Source organism: Neomonachus schauinslandi, chromosome 4, assembly GCF_002201575.2.
Source record: "Neomonachus schauinslandi chromosome 4, ASM220157v2, whole genome shotgun sequence".
NCBI lineage: Eukaryota > Metazoa > Chordata > Mammalia > Carnivora > Phocidae > Neomonachus > Neomonachus schauinslandi.
The window spans coordinates 186,712,579-186,725,178 of record NC_058406.1 but is presented as its reverse complement, the minus strand read 5'-3'; the positions used below and the strand labels follow the sequence as shown (position 1 = coordinate 186,725,178).

At 60.7% G+C, this 12,600-nt stretch overlaps 1 protein-coding gene across 2 annotated transcripts; it reads right to left on the bottom strand.

Moving 5' to 3' along the window:
* Window positions 1-1,034: 1,034 nt before the first annotated feature.
* Window positions 1,035-9,220, bottom strand: LOC110578976 (cytochrome P450 11B1, mitochondrial-like). 2 transcript variants are annotated; one of them, XM_021688498.1, is made up of 9 exons: window positions 8,982-9,220; window positions 8,386-8,541; window positions 4,216-4,415; window positions 3,881-4,084; window positions 3,450-3,604; window positions 2,199-2,365; window positions 1,691-1,769; window positions 1,396-1,593; window positions 1,035-1,148 (listed from the first exon to the last, which is right to left on the bottom strand). In XM_021688498.1, exons 1-9 carry the CDS (start codon window positions 9,218-9,220, stop codon window positions 1,035-1,037), a joined length of 1,512 nt encoding a protein of 503 aa, XP_021544173.1. The 2 variants fall into 2 exon arrangements, with proteins under 2 accessions (XP_021544173.1, XP_021544174.1); XM_021688499.1 differs by lacking the exon at window positions 1,396-1,593.
* Between the last annotated feature and the right edge of the window lie 3,380 nt (window positions 9,221-12,600).

Sequence of the window (12,600 nt, the reverse complement as noted above, 5' to 3'; positions counted from 1 at the left end):
GCGGCCCCGCCTCCCTCCCTGCCTGGCTGTGAGCTCAGGGCCTGGTTCTCCCCAGGGGAGGTGGGGGTGGGGTGAGGAGGGAGAGCGAGCAGAACGACCCCACCACCCAGCCTTGCCTCCCGGCCCCTTTCTACTCAGGGGGCGGGGGCACCTGGCCCCAGGCAGCACGGGACAGGCTGCTCGCTTCTGCCAGCTAGGAGACCCCAGCCGGCTCTCAGCTGTTCAGAGCCTCTTCCTCCCACGACGTCAGGGCCGTCCCCTCTCCTGAGGGCCACTGCCAGAGGGCAGTCAGGCACTGCACACAGAGGGCTTCACTAAGGGGAGCACGGGGCTGTGACTGGCTGAGATGGCCCCAAGCCGCCTTCTAGAGACTTCTCTGTGGTCACCCTGTGGCCAGCCAGAGGAGTTCACCATCCTCCCTGCTTTCAGAGGAGTATCATTGGCCCAGATGTCCACGTCAGCTCTGCGGTGGCTCTTCTAATAAACACTGCCCCTGACCCACTTCTCCGGGCCCTTGGCTGGGTGCTTCAGCCACAACCCAGAAGACTGGCAGTGCCAGGAGGAGCCCAAGTGGAATGAGCAGAACAGGTAGGGGGGCGACTAACAGCCCAGCTTGAAGCTCTAGGCTGCGCAAGAGCATTGTCGAAAACCAGTATGGCGTTTGAAATGGCAACAGGCAGGATGGGGACCCCAAGTTGTCAGCTCTTCATGGGGGCAGAGTTGAGTACAGAGGGGAAAAGTGATTGGACAGGGAGGCAGGGGGTGGGGCGGATCTGAAGACCCTGGAGCTAGTGTTGAGGCGACAGAGGCTCAAAGGCCCTCCGATGGTGCTCCTTGCTGGAGAAGGTGCTGGTGGGACTGGGCACACAGCCAGGACCTGCAATCAAGGGTCATCCCCCTGACCCTTTGTGCAAGATGCTGGCAGCCCAGTGCTGTGGCTCAAGAAGCAGGGCCCTTGGGAGAAAACAGGGGTGGCCTGGGGTCAGGCAGAGGGGGGCTGACGGAGTGGCTGGCCTGACAGCGTGGTGACGTGACTAGCTGATGGCCCGGAAGGTGAGGAGGGGGAGGGTGGAGGGTATCAGTATGAACTGGTAGATCATCTTTACATCCTCGTGTGTTAGGGTCTCCACCAGGAAGTTGTTCAGCACCTAGGACAGAGGCGCGGGTTCCGCGTGCACAGCTGGTCAGCCCCATGGTCCAGGCCTCGCCTCCCGCGCCTTCCTGGACCCTACTCCTTGGGCTGGGTGCAGCGAAGAAGCCAGTGGTTCCCAGCCAGGCCGCCCAGCACGCCCAGCCCCCACCCCGCCCACAGGCCAGGCCCTGCCCAGTGGCATCTCATTCCCCCCCGCCCCCCCCCCCCCCCCCACCTCCGCGGGGCGGCCCAGGCCTGCTCACGTGGTGCAGCAGAAGCAGCATCTCTGTCTCTGCCAGGCGCCGCCCCAGGCACTGGCGCAGGCCAAAGCCGAAGGCCAGGTTGGGGGACCTGGTGCCAGAGCTCCTGTTGTCCAGCCAGCGCTGGGGATGATAGCGCTCGGGCCTCGGGAACACAGAGGGGTTTCGACCCAGGGAGTAGAGCTGCACCTTGACCAAGGTCTGCGGACAGGTGGGGAGGGGCAGCGTCAGCGCCCCCCTGCGGGCAAAGGTCAGCGGGGCTTGGCGTCTGCTGGAGGGCCTGTGGGGCCCCACTCACCCCTGCCGGGATGTGGTAGTCCTGCAGCACCACGTCCGAGCCCACCTGTCGGTCCACTGAGATACCCACGGGGTACAGCCTGTGCATAGGGGCATCCAACAGGGTCCAGCTGTCACAGGGACCCTCGCTTCCCTTCTGCGGCCTTCCTAGCCCAGAGGCCACCGGCCGAGGGGAGCGCCCCGCCACCCTCACAAGTCGCTTCTGGCACCAGGAAGCCCAGATCATGAGGAGCTGGTTCTTTGCACCTCCTGAGCTCAGACAAAGCTCTCCCAGCCTGAGCAGCCCCGGCCAAGGAGGGCACGGCCGAGGATGGCGCCCAGGGCACTGGAGCGGGATCCCAGAGGAAGAAGTGTCCCTATCCCTTCAGCGAGAAGAAGAGGAGGTACGGGGCATGCATCTTGGGCAAACTGCTCCTCAGCCTCAGGATCTGTCTGCAGGCCCCACTGAGCACTGCTCTCCAGACAGTGGGGCCAGGGCAGCTGGGGCAGCCAGGGTCTGCCACACTCACCTCAAGGTCTCCTTGAGGGCCGCCCGCAGCAGGGGCAGCTCTGTGGTTGCCCTTTGGGGATTCTCAGCGATCCTGGCCTCGGCCACCAGGCTCTCCTGGCGTAGGGCCTGCTGCACGTCAGGGTTCCGAGCCAGCTCGAAGAGAGTCATCAACAAGGGGTAGGCCGTCTGCAGGAGCCACGGGTGCAGGGCTCAGACCTTGGCACAGGCCATGCACCTCCGCCCCCCAGGGCATCTCCCCCAGGAAGATGGTCTTCCCCTGGGGATGGGTCTCCTCTGCTCCACAGTGACGTGCATGCCCAGAGAAGGACTGACCCTGGGGATCTGAGACCTCAAGATCTAAAACCTGCCTCATCTACTTCCCTTGAATCCCTCAGGGAAGGTGTCCCCAAGTTTGGTGAAGATCCAGGCCTCCTCCTCCAGCCACCTCAGGGCCAGCTTCTCACCCTCCTGGGGGTCCACCTACTCAGGTGTGTGGGGGGGTGGGGGTGCAGGTAGGGTATTATTCCACATCCCCGGACCCGTTGGGTGATCTCTCCTGGGCACCCACAGGCAGGTCAGCCCAGACCCTGGGGTCCTAACATGAAGGGGCCACCCTGGACCCTAACTCTGGCTGCTCCTCAGCCTCTGCTCAGGGAGTCTCTCCACCCTGGGGTCTGTGCCTCTGCTCAGAAGCCTGGGTGCCTGGCCCAGAGGGGACCTCGGGGATGCGGGCAGATGAAGGTTGGGTCTAGGGGCAGGAGGCTTCGGCTGCACTCCACGCCCTGGGACCTGCCTGCACCTCCCTACACCCGACCCCTGCGAGCTGGGTTGCCATCTGCTCTCTCTTCCACAAGCTGGAGCCCCGTGCTGCCCTTTCCGTCGTCAGCCCGTCACCTCCAAAGCATCTCTAATGAGAGCCAAATGTACTCTGTCCCTGGGAGGGGCTCCTTGTGCAGGTATCCCTCCAGCTGCATCTCAGCCCTCCCCTCTTCCCAGGACCCAGACGTTTGAAGGGGGTCTGTGCTGCTGCATGTCCCTGGGCCTCAGGCATTCTGCACTGGGCCTGGAGCACGGCTTCTCTCCCAAGCAACTGCCACCCCTTCCCTTGGAAGGTCAGCTCCCAAGTCGTGTCCCCCCCCCACACCCCCCTCAGATCAGAGCCTTCCATTGGCTCCAAACAGGGGCCTGTAGGAGCCACTTGGCATGGGGGGGATGCTGCCTGTAGTTGGGAGGCTCCGTGTCCTAGGGCAGGGCGGGTCGCTGGCCTGACCGTGTCCACGCTCCCGGCGGTGAGATCGATGGAGTTGGCCCTGACTGACTCCAGGGTCATGTCTGCGTGCATCAGCAGCTCCCCCACGATGCCGCTATAGTGCTGCGGGCGGCCGAGGGCCAGCTCCTGGTAGATCTTCTGGATAGCATTGTTGGCTGTGGGGCACAGAGGGGCCCGGGCCTGGTGCTGGGCAGCCTTCTCCTCAATCCCCTGCCCGGCAGCCCACCACACCCCCAAGACGCCCTGCTCCTGTGCCAGGAGCCCAGCCCAGCCCGGCCTCCTCGCCAAGTGTCTCGGGCCACAGAGATGCCACGAGCCCCCCGATGTGGCCTCGGCCCTCCCCTCCAGACTTTGGGGAGTGGACACTGGGGACCCTGGTGTCCTTGCTACCGAACTCTCTTCCACGAGCTGGCCCCGTCTCTGGCCCTCACCATACTGGAAGATGTAGTCCCAGGACTCGAAGTGCTCCTTCCACACCTTGGTGCTTGTCCAGCGTGATAGGCCCCTGGGCATGAACATGAGCTGTGCGGTGGACTTCAACATGGCCTCCAGAGCCCGGATAAAGTTCAGGCTGGCAGGACTGGGGCTATGGCCGAGGAGGCCCAGCCGCTCTCCAAAAAGGGCTAAATTGCTTGCTGTGGAGAGGGTACGGTTGCTGAGCCCCGGGCAGCCAATGGCCTCACGGGGGTCTCCTCCCGCACACCTGCCCCGTCCCAGTCCCAGTTCCTGGCCTGCCCCTGCCACACCGAGCCCGGCACCTCCCTACCTTCTATGGTGTAGTAGAAGATGCTTGTCTGGATGTCCAGGGTCAGACTCCCCCGGGCATTCTGCAGCACTCTCGACTTCAGTGCCCTTGAGAAATCCCTCGCCACCCCGTCCACCATGGGGATGTACTTCTGCACGGCCTGCGGCGACAGCACGTCTGGGTTGAGCTTCAGTCGGTTCGAGCGCCATTCAGGCCCATTTCTGTAGAGCAGAGAGAGGAGCTTCAGGGAAGCCAGGGTCAGCAGCTGGGGGCCAGCCCTGGACCCCATCTTCCTTGTCTCCAAGGGGAAGGGGTGAGGCAGGGAGCTGCCTGCTGGTCCTAGGGAGCAGGCTGCCCGCCTGTCGGCCTCAGCTGCAGCCCTTTCTCTCAGGGAGGCCTTGTGTGCTGTGCCTAGCGTGCTCCAGTCTAAAGTGGGTTGAGCCCAGAACCTCTGCCTGGCCGTGCCACGTGGGTTCGTGGCGTTTGTTCGTGCACACCTACGGGGTCCCTTGCTGGCACATCAGCACCCATCTGGGCCCTCCCTTTCCCGGGAGGAAGGAGGGAGGCTGGCCCTCCTGTCGACCTTTGCTCACACCATGCCCCAGAGTGAGAGGCCCCTGGCATCCCTCACCTCCCACCCTCCCTGTTGCTGAGAATGCTGCCCCTGTGCCAGTCACACCTAGTCCTGCCCCCGCGTGTCTCCTGCTCCTCCAGGGCAGGAGCCAAACCACCTCTCACGTAATGTACTCCAAACAGAGCCCAGAGTTTTACTTCTTCCTTTCCAATTTGCATGCCTTTTATTTCTTTTTCTTGTCTGATTGCTGTGGCTACAACTTAAATGGGTAAGGAAGAAGTAATAAAATGTTCTCCCCACCTATAGATGACATGATACTATATATAGAAAACCCTAAAGGCTCCACCAAAAAACAAAACAAAAACTAGAACTGATAACTGAATTCAGTAAGGTCACAGGATACAAAATTAGTATACAGAAACCTGTTGCATTTCTGTACGCTAATAATGAAGTAGCAGAAAAGGACATGAAGAAAGCAGTCCCATTTACAATTGCACCAAAAATAACAAAATGCCTAGGAATAAACTTAACCAAGGAGGTGAAAGCCCTGTACTCTGAAAACTGTAAGACACAGATGAGAGAAACTGAAGATGACACAAAGAAATGGAAAGCTATCCCACGCTGAAGGTTCGGAAGAACAAATCTTGTTAAAATGTACACATGACCCAAAGCAATCTACAGATTCAGTGCAATCCTTATCAAAAGACCAAAACATTCTTCACGGAACTAGAACAAATGATGCTAAAATTTGTATGGAACCACCAAAGACTTGAACAGCCAAAGCAACCTAGAGAAAGAAAAACAAGGCTGGCGGTACCACAATCCCAGATTTCAAGCTATACGACAAAGCGGTGGTGATTGTTCTGGATGGTGCTGGCACAGAAGCAGGCACACAGATCCGTGAAACAGGAGAGAAAGCCCAGAAGCAAACCCACGACTGTATGGTCAATTAATCTAGACAGTCTCTTCAACAAATGGTGCTGGGAAACCTGGGCAGCCCCATGCGGGGGAATGAAACTAGACCGCTTCCTTACACCATACACAAAAATAAACTCAAAGTGGATGGAAGACCAAAGTGTGAGACCCCAAACCATAAAACTCCAGGAAGAGAACACAGGCAGTAATGTCTCTGCCATGGGCTGTAGAAACATTTTTCTAGACGTGTCTCCTGAGGCAAGGGAAAGAAAAGCAAAATTAAGCTATCAGGACTTCACCAAAATGAAAAGGTTTTGCACGGCGAAGGAAACCGTCAACAGAAGGAAAAGGGGAAGCTACTGAGTGGCAGAAGATATTTGCCAATGATACATATGATAACCTAAATATCCAAAACAGATAAAGAATTCATGCAATCGCACACCGAACAAATAAACGGTCCGATTAAAAACGGCAGGAGACCTGAATAGACATTTTTCCAAGGAAGACATAGTGATGGTCAACAGACACACGAAAAGATGTTCAACATCACCCATCATCAGGGAAATACATATCAAACTACAATGAGACATCACCTCACACCTGTCAGAATGGCTAAAATCAAAACCACAAGAAACAACAGGTGTTGGCGAGGATGTGAAGAAAGGGGAGCCCTCGTGCACTGTTGCTGGGAATGCAGACTGTTGCAGCCGCTCTGGAGAAGAGTATGGAGGTTCCTCAAAAAGTCAAAACTAGTTCCACCATACTGGCTATTTACCCAAAGAAAATGAAAACACAAATCCGAAAAGATACCTGCACCCCGATGTTTATTGCAGCACTATTTATGATTGTCAAGATATATAGATAGATATTTCTATATAAGATGGAATATTACTCAGTCACTAAAAAGAATGGGATCTTGCCATTTGCAACAACACGGAGGGATCTAGAAGGTAACATGCTAAGCGAAAAAAGTCAGAGAAAGATTACCATAAGATTTCACTCATATGTGGAATTTAAGAGACAAAGCAAAGGAACAAACACAGAAAGAAAGAGACAAACAAAAATCAGAGTCTTAAATACAGAGAACAAACTGGTGGTTGCCAGAGGGGAGGAGGTGGGTGTGTGTGTGGGGGGGAGTGGGGGATGGGGATCAAGAGTACGCTTGTCATGATGAGCACTGAGTAATGTATGGAAGTGTTGAATCATTACATTGTACACCTGATACTAATATAATAGTGTATGTTAATTATACCTCAATTAGAAAGAAGGAAGAGGAGCAGGAGGAGGACAAGCAGGAGGAGGAGGAGAAGAAGGGGAAGAGAAGGAGAAAACGAAGAAGAGGAAGGAAAAGAAGAGGAAGAGGAAGAAGAAGAGGGGGAGGAGGAGGAGAAGGAGAAAAAAAAGAGGAAGAAGACGAAGAAGAGGAGGAGGAGGAGAGGAAGAGGACGAGGAAGAAGAAGAAGAAGAAAAGAAGAGGAGGAGGCAGAAGAAGAAGAGGAGGATGGGGGGAGGAGGGGGAGGAGGAGGAGAAAAGCATTCTCCCCAACAGGGTGATGATGATTAAATTAGACCAGCTTTTCTCCAAGCAAACCAGAGCCCAAAGCAACGGGGGCTCCGCAGATGTGTCCAGCAAATGGTGGGGAGGGATCTGCATTCTCAGCCACATTCGAGCAGAAACACCTTCTTTTCTTCGGCTGGCTGCCTGCAGGTAGTGGGAATGATCACATGCACACACGTGCACATTTGCACACCAGTGCACACACATATGCCCAGAAAGGGGCACATGACACACCGGGACACCTGAATATGTGCTCGCTGACACAGACAACACACGTGAACACACCCACAATTCCCACAAGCACAACTCCCACAACACATTGGAATGCTCAAAACCATGCACACACACGCAGGCACAATCGTACGTATGCAGGTACATATCAAACCACATGCACGCACACACAACAATGAGCAAAAACATGCACACGTGCCAACACGCATGTGGTGGCATGAACACGAACGGGAGCAAGCCAACATGGGCAAACACACCTGCATTCACATGCTTATGACAGGTGAGCACACGTGAGCGCCCACACACACACCACAAGCATATTCCCAGGGCGCAGAGAGGTACACCCAGTCAGACCCTCCCTCCAAACACACACACACACACACACACACACACACACACACACACGGGCACACGCACAGACTCATGCTCATGCAGGCACCCACTTAGAGTTTAGCTTCTGAACAAAGGTGCCTTCTTCTACTGGCCGCCCTCTCCCCATCCCCCAGCCTCTCCCTCCCAAGCTACCTGTGCTCAACTCTAAATCCCGCAGGGGTCCTCCTGCGGAGGGTTGCAGTCCCGGGGGGCCGTGAGGCCCCGGCACACGCTGACATGGACGCCTGGCCAGTAACTCCCCTCCCCCAGGCCTGGGCTTCCCGACCTATAGGAAGGGAGAAGCCCACCCTGCTGGGACAACCTGCGGAGGCGGGCGCAGGGTGGGTGCTCCCTAATGGCGGTGGTCGTCCTTCCTCCTCTCTAGGGCCAGGGCCCCACCGCCCCTCCCCATCCCGGGGACACACAGGCCCCCCCCCCTGCACAGGCCCTGGGCGGGGGCGCCTGCGGGCTTCCCGGCCTCGCCATCCCTGCACCGGGCTGCGCCCCCGCCCCGCCCCCCCACCCCCCGACTGGCTCTCACAGCAAGAACACGCCACATCTGTGCCCACGATGCTGTCGGTAGGCCAGCCAGGGGTCCAGGGGCGGCCGCCAGGGCTGAGGGCTCTCCACTCGCTGCAGCCTCTCCACGTCCTCGGGCAGCATCACGTGCACCATGTGCGTCCCTCCCACGTCATACCTGCGGGACAAAGCTCAGAGCCCTGCTGGGGGGCCGTGTCCCACCCTGGGCCTCACGCCGCAGAACCAAGCCGGCCTGTCTCCTGTTGGCCTCTCCCTTCTCCCGGACCGTGGACCGGGGCTTGGAGCAGGCGCTCCCTCCCGCTGTCTAACCCAGGAAGCCTCTCCTGCTCTCCTGTCTGCGCTCTGCCCTCTCAGCGGCCAGCCGGGGAGCGCTCGGTCCTCACCAAGAGCCGCGGTGTCCATGGTCAAAGGCACAGAGCAGCTCCCAGGCACTGCTCAGCCCCCAGCCTGCCTTCCGAAGGACGCAGACGGAGCACAGGCCGCCGGCACCCGGCTGGGATGTGGCAGTGCGCCTGCGCGGCGCCCAGCCGGGCCTCAGCAGCCAGTCTCGAGAGCCGGTTAGGGTGCTCTCCGCGAGGCGGGCAGGAAGGGCTTTACCTGAAAATGGGCCCCAGCTCCTGGAAGGTCCGGTGCATCTCCAGGTGGAAGTTCTCAGCGCCCTGCTCCTTCCAGATCTGCAGCACCCTCATCCACTTGTTGCCGGGACACTGGGGTATGGCTTCGAAGGGCAGCACCGCCTTGGCGGCCGGAGCGGCTCTGGTGCCCAGTGCGCGTGCCCAGCTCAGGGACAGCCAGCGCCCTGCCAGCCACCCTCGTGCCTTTGCCCTGAATGCCATTCTGATGCTCCCTCCGCCCCCGGTCAGCGCAATCCTTTTATCTCGCCTGGAGGCCTGGACCGGCTGACTTGATCACGTCATGGGAGAAGCTGTCCCTGGACCAGGCCAGGAAACCCAGGGCAGGGGTCAGGGCTGGAGGCCTCCGGCTGGAGGAGGAGGAAAGAGATGGATGGGTGCCTTGTCTCGCACTTACGCAAGGCCTGCTGGCGGGTGGGTGTCAAGAGCAGGTGCAGGGTCTGGACTGGGGGCTCAGTGGGGTTGGCAGGGGTAGGGGCCCTTCCCTCCTCCCCAGTGGGGGAAGGGAGCAAGATGGATGGGTCCCTTATCTTATCAAGAGATGAGAGGGGCCTGGGCTATTTTCCTGTCCTTTCTACAAGGACCGGAGCAGGGAGGAGTGGGAGGGCATTAATCCCACTAACCCACGGGCCTTTTTTGACTGCTCTTCCCCAGCCCTTAGGCTGGGTGCAGGGGACCGAGACGTGAGCCCTGAGCTGGCAAGGGTCCCTGCCAGTGAGGGCTTTCAGTCCCAGGGGGGCAGTTAGAGGAATCCAAAGACCCACCTGGGGATGGCACTGATGTGGCCGAGGCCCTGTCTGTCTGGCCTGGCTGTTTCAGCTCAGGAGCAGGGAGTGCCCAGGACGCGAGGGTCACTGGCGGGGTGGCCTGCAAGCCACTCCTGGGGCAGGGAAGTTAGAGGCATGGCTCGCCATGGCCCACGCTTGGCCGGCCTGCCCGGGCCTGTGCTCAGTGCCCAGACCCTCCTTTCTCATCCTTCGCAAGCGTGCTCTCGGGGGTGCAGACTCGGAGCTCAGGCCGGGGGCCGCATTATCAAGTCCGTAGCAGGGAAGGGGGGGTGTGTGGGCACGGGCTCCCCACCCTCTGGGGGCTGGATCCACAGTTTGGGGTCCCAGGGCATCTATCTCCCCGACGCCTGGCGGCATTCCCACGAGGTGGCTATCGCTGTCATTGTTCCCATGTTCAGAGGAGGGGACAGAGGCCCCGGGCTTCTGTCACCTCCCAGGGCCCCCCCTCCAACTGAATCCGTTCCCTGCTCCTGCTCCTGCCCCTTCCGTGGGCTGGCGGTGGGGCAGGGGAGGAGTCAGAACTGCCAAGGCCCCTTCAGCGAGCTGAGACGTGCGCGGTGCCTCAGCCCCGGCCGGTGTACAAGCTGTCCTCGGGCAGAGGGCCCGGCTGGAGCCACACCGGCCCAGGCCACGCTGGACACTCCTGCTGCCCGTCCCTGCCTGTGGGCCCTCCAGCCCCAGCCCCTTGTGGTCTCTGCTGCTCTACTCTCGGGCCTGTCAGCGCTGTCGCCGGGCCGCGGGCCAGCTTTCCGTGGCCCCACACAGCCTACCACGAGGAAGCTGGGGATCCGGGTGGCCCGCAGGCAGCCTCTCCTGCCCAGAGGAACCGTGGGGCCGGCTCCAACAGGGAGGTGCCGGCAGCAGACATTCCCGTACTTGCCCCGAACTCCCGGGGCCTCCCCGCGCCCCAGCCCCGGGACCCACGAGGGGGTCCCAGAAAAACCTTCTTGCGAAGCTTCCTCCTTGGTGCGCCCACAGGAGGGCTGTCAGTGCTGCCGCTCCCCGCGGCCCCACAGGCCTGGCAGGCCCTCCCTGGAGGCCTCCTCTGGGGAAGGCAGTCCCTGGGGGGCGGGCGGCTGTCTCTTCTGAGGCCGAGCTGGGGGGGGCGGTGGGGGCAAGGGGCCAAGCGGGCCCAGGCCGGCGAGGCCCGAGAGCACAGGGGGGGCCTGAGAGGGAGATCCCCCGCCCTGGCACTGCCCCGCCGTGCTGAGGGCACGCAAGTGCAGGCCGGAGAAGAACCCAGGTCAGAGGTGGGCCAGGGGAAGGCCCGCGCAAGGTGTGCCTGAATGGGCACCACCCAGTGTCCGGAAGAGGGGCCGTCAGCTGAGGGGCACCCTGAGCCCCGGCCCGTCTCTGCAAAAGAGCTGAGGTGTGCCGGCTGCTGGGAGCAAGTCCATCCGGGTCCGCCCTCCTTCCTGCCCTGGGACTTGCGCCCCGGCTCGTCCGCACTTCATCCCCGGTCCTTCCTGCCGGCAACTCCAGGGACTGAGGCTGCTCCCCCAAGGGGCTTCTCGGACTCCCTCCCCTCGGCTGCGGGAGGCAGCCCCAAGCCCAGCGCGGCCGCAGCAGCTGCCGGGCGGCGCCCACCGCGGAGCTCCTGGGCCCTCGCCGCCCAGACGTGGGGACTCCGGGTCGCCCTCTGGAGGCCGGCAGGCCAACTGCAGCCGCGCCTCGAGCCCCGCCCACAGGGATGGCTGGCGACCCTCAGGGCGCGGGGGCGGGGCGGGGGGGGGACACACAGGGGACCCCTCTTCCGGAAGCGGGAAGCACCGCACAGAACGTGCCCTAGCATCCAGCAGTTTCCACCCCCTTATTTCCATGGTATTGTGCTCCCAACATGGTATCATGTGTGCACTTGTGCACTAGGGAAAGCCGGCGAGAAACCGGGAAGAAGCGCGCCCAGATGCCCAGTCGGGAGTGGGGGGTGGGGGAAGGGTTTTAAAGGCCGCCCGTGCGCACCTCTGAAGTTCAAGTGATGGAAACGGGGGTCCTGCCTTCCTTCCTTCCTTCCCCTGCTCAGCACGAACCACCACACGTGACGTGGTGCAAGGGAAGCGCGTGGTTGCCTTCCGTGCTCGCAGCTGGCTTCCCCACAGCGCTGGGCAGCGCTGCCACAGGGCATGCAGGGAGAAGGACCCGCAGCGATGGCAGGGCCAGGTGGCAAGACAGACAGCACCGAGTGACGAGGAACACGTGTCAGCCGCTCACAACAGCACGATGTTTCAAGCACAGCCTTTGAAAACGAGACAATGACGTGCACTAAACACAGCTGTTTAAAGTAAGGACCCGAGCGGGTCTGGGAGAGACGGAGGCCCCGCGATGGGGCCTTGTGTTGGGGGAAACAGGGAGGTAGGTGCGCTGCGGGTGGGGAGGTAGATAGATGGACGCTGCTGCCCGTCTTCTAGGGCTTGGGTTGGGTCCGGTGTTCCTTCCACCCCGAAGAGGGCGCCTGCGAGAAGGCAACGGACCTCGAGGCCCGCAGGCCAGTGTGGGTGCCCGGGAGCCTGCTCGGGGCCGGCGGGACACAGTCGGGACACAGGCAGGCCCCAGGCTGGGGACAGTGGCTTCTCCCCTGCTGCAGGCTGCAGACCAGCAGAGGGCAGGGCCCCGGCCACCTGGTCAAGTGCTGTGAAGTCAGGGAGGGGAGATGCACCCGGGCTCCTCCCAGCAGACAGACCAAGGAGCAGACAAACAGCCTTGACCCTGCCCGAGCTCCCCCTCCCAGGCTGATCGCCAGCAGGAGACACACCGGCAATCCGAAAGCCAGACAGAGAGTGGACCCCACAGGGGCCTGCA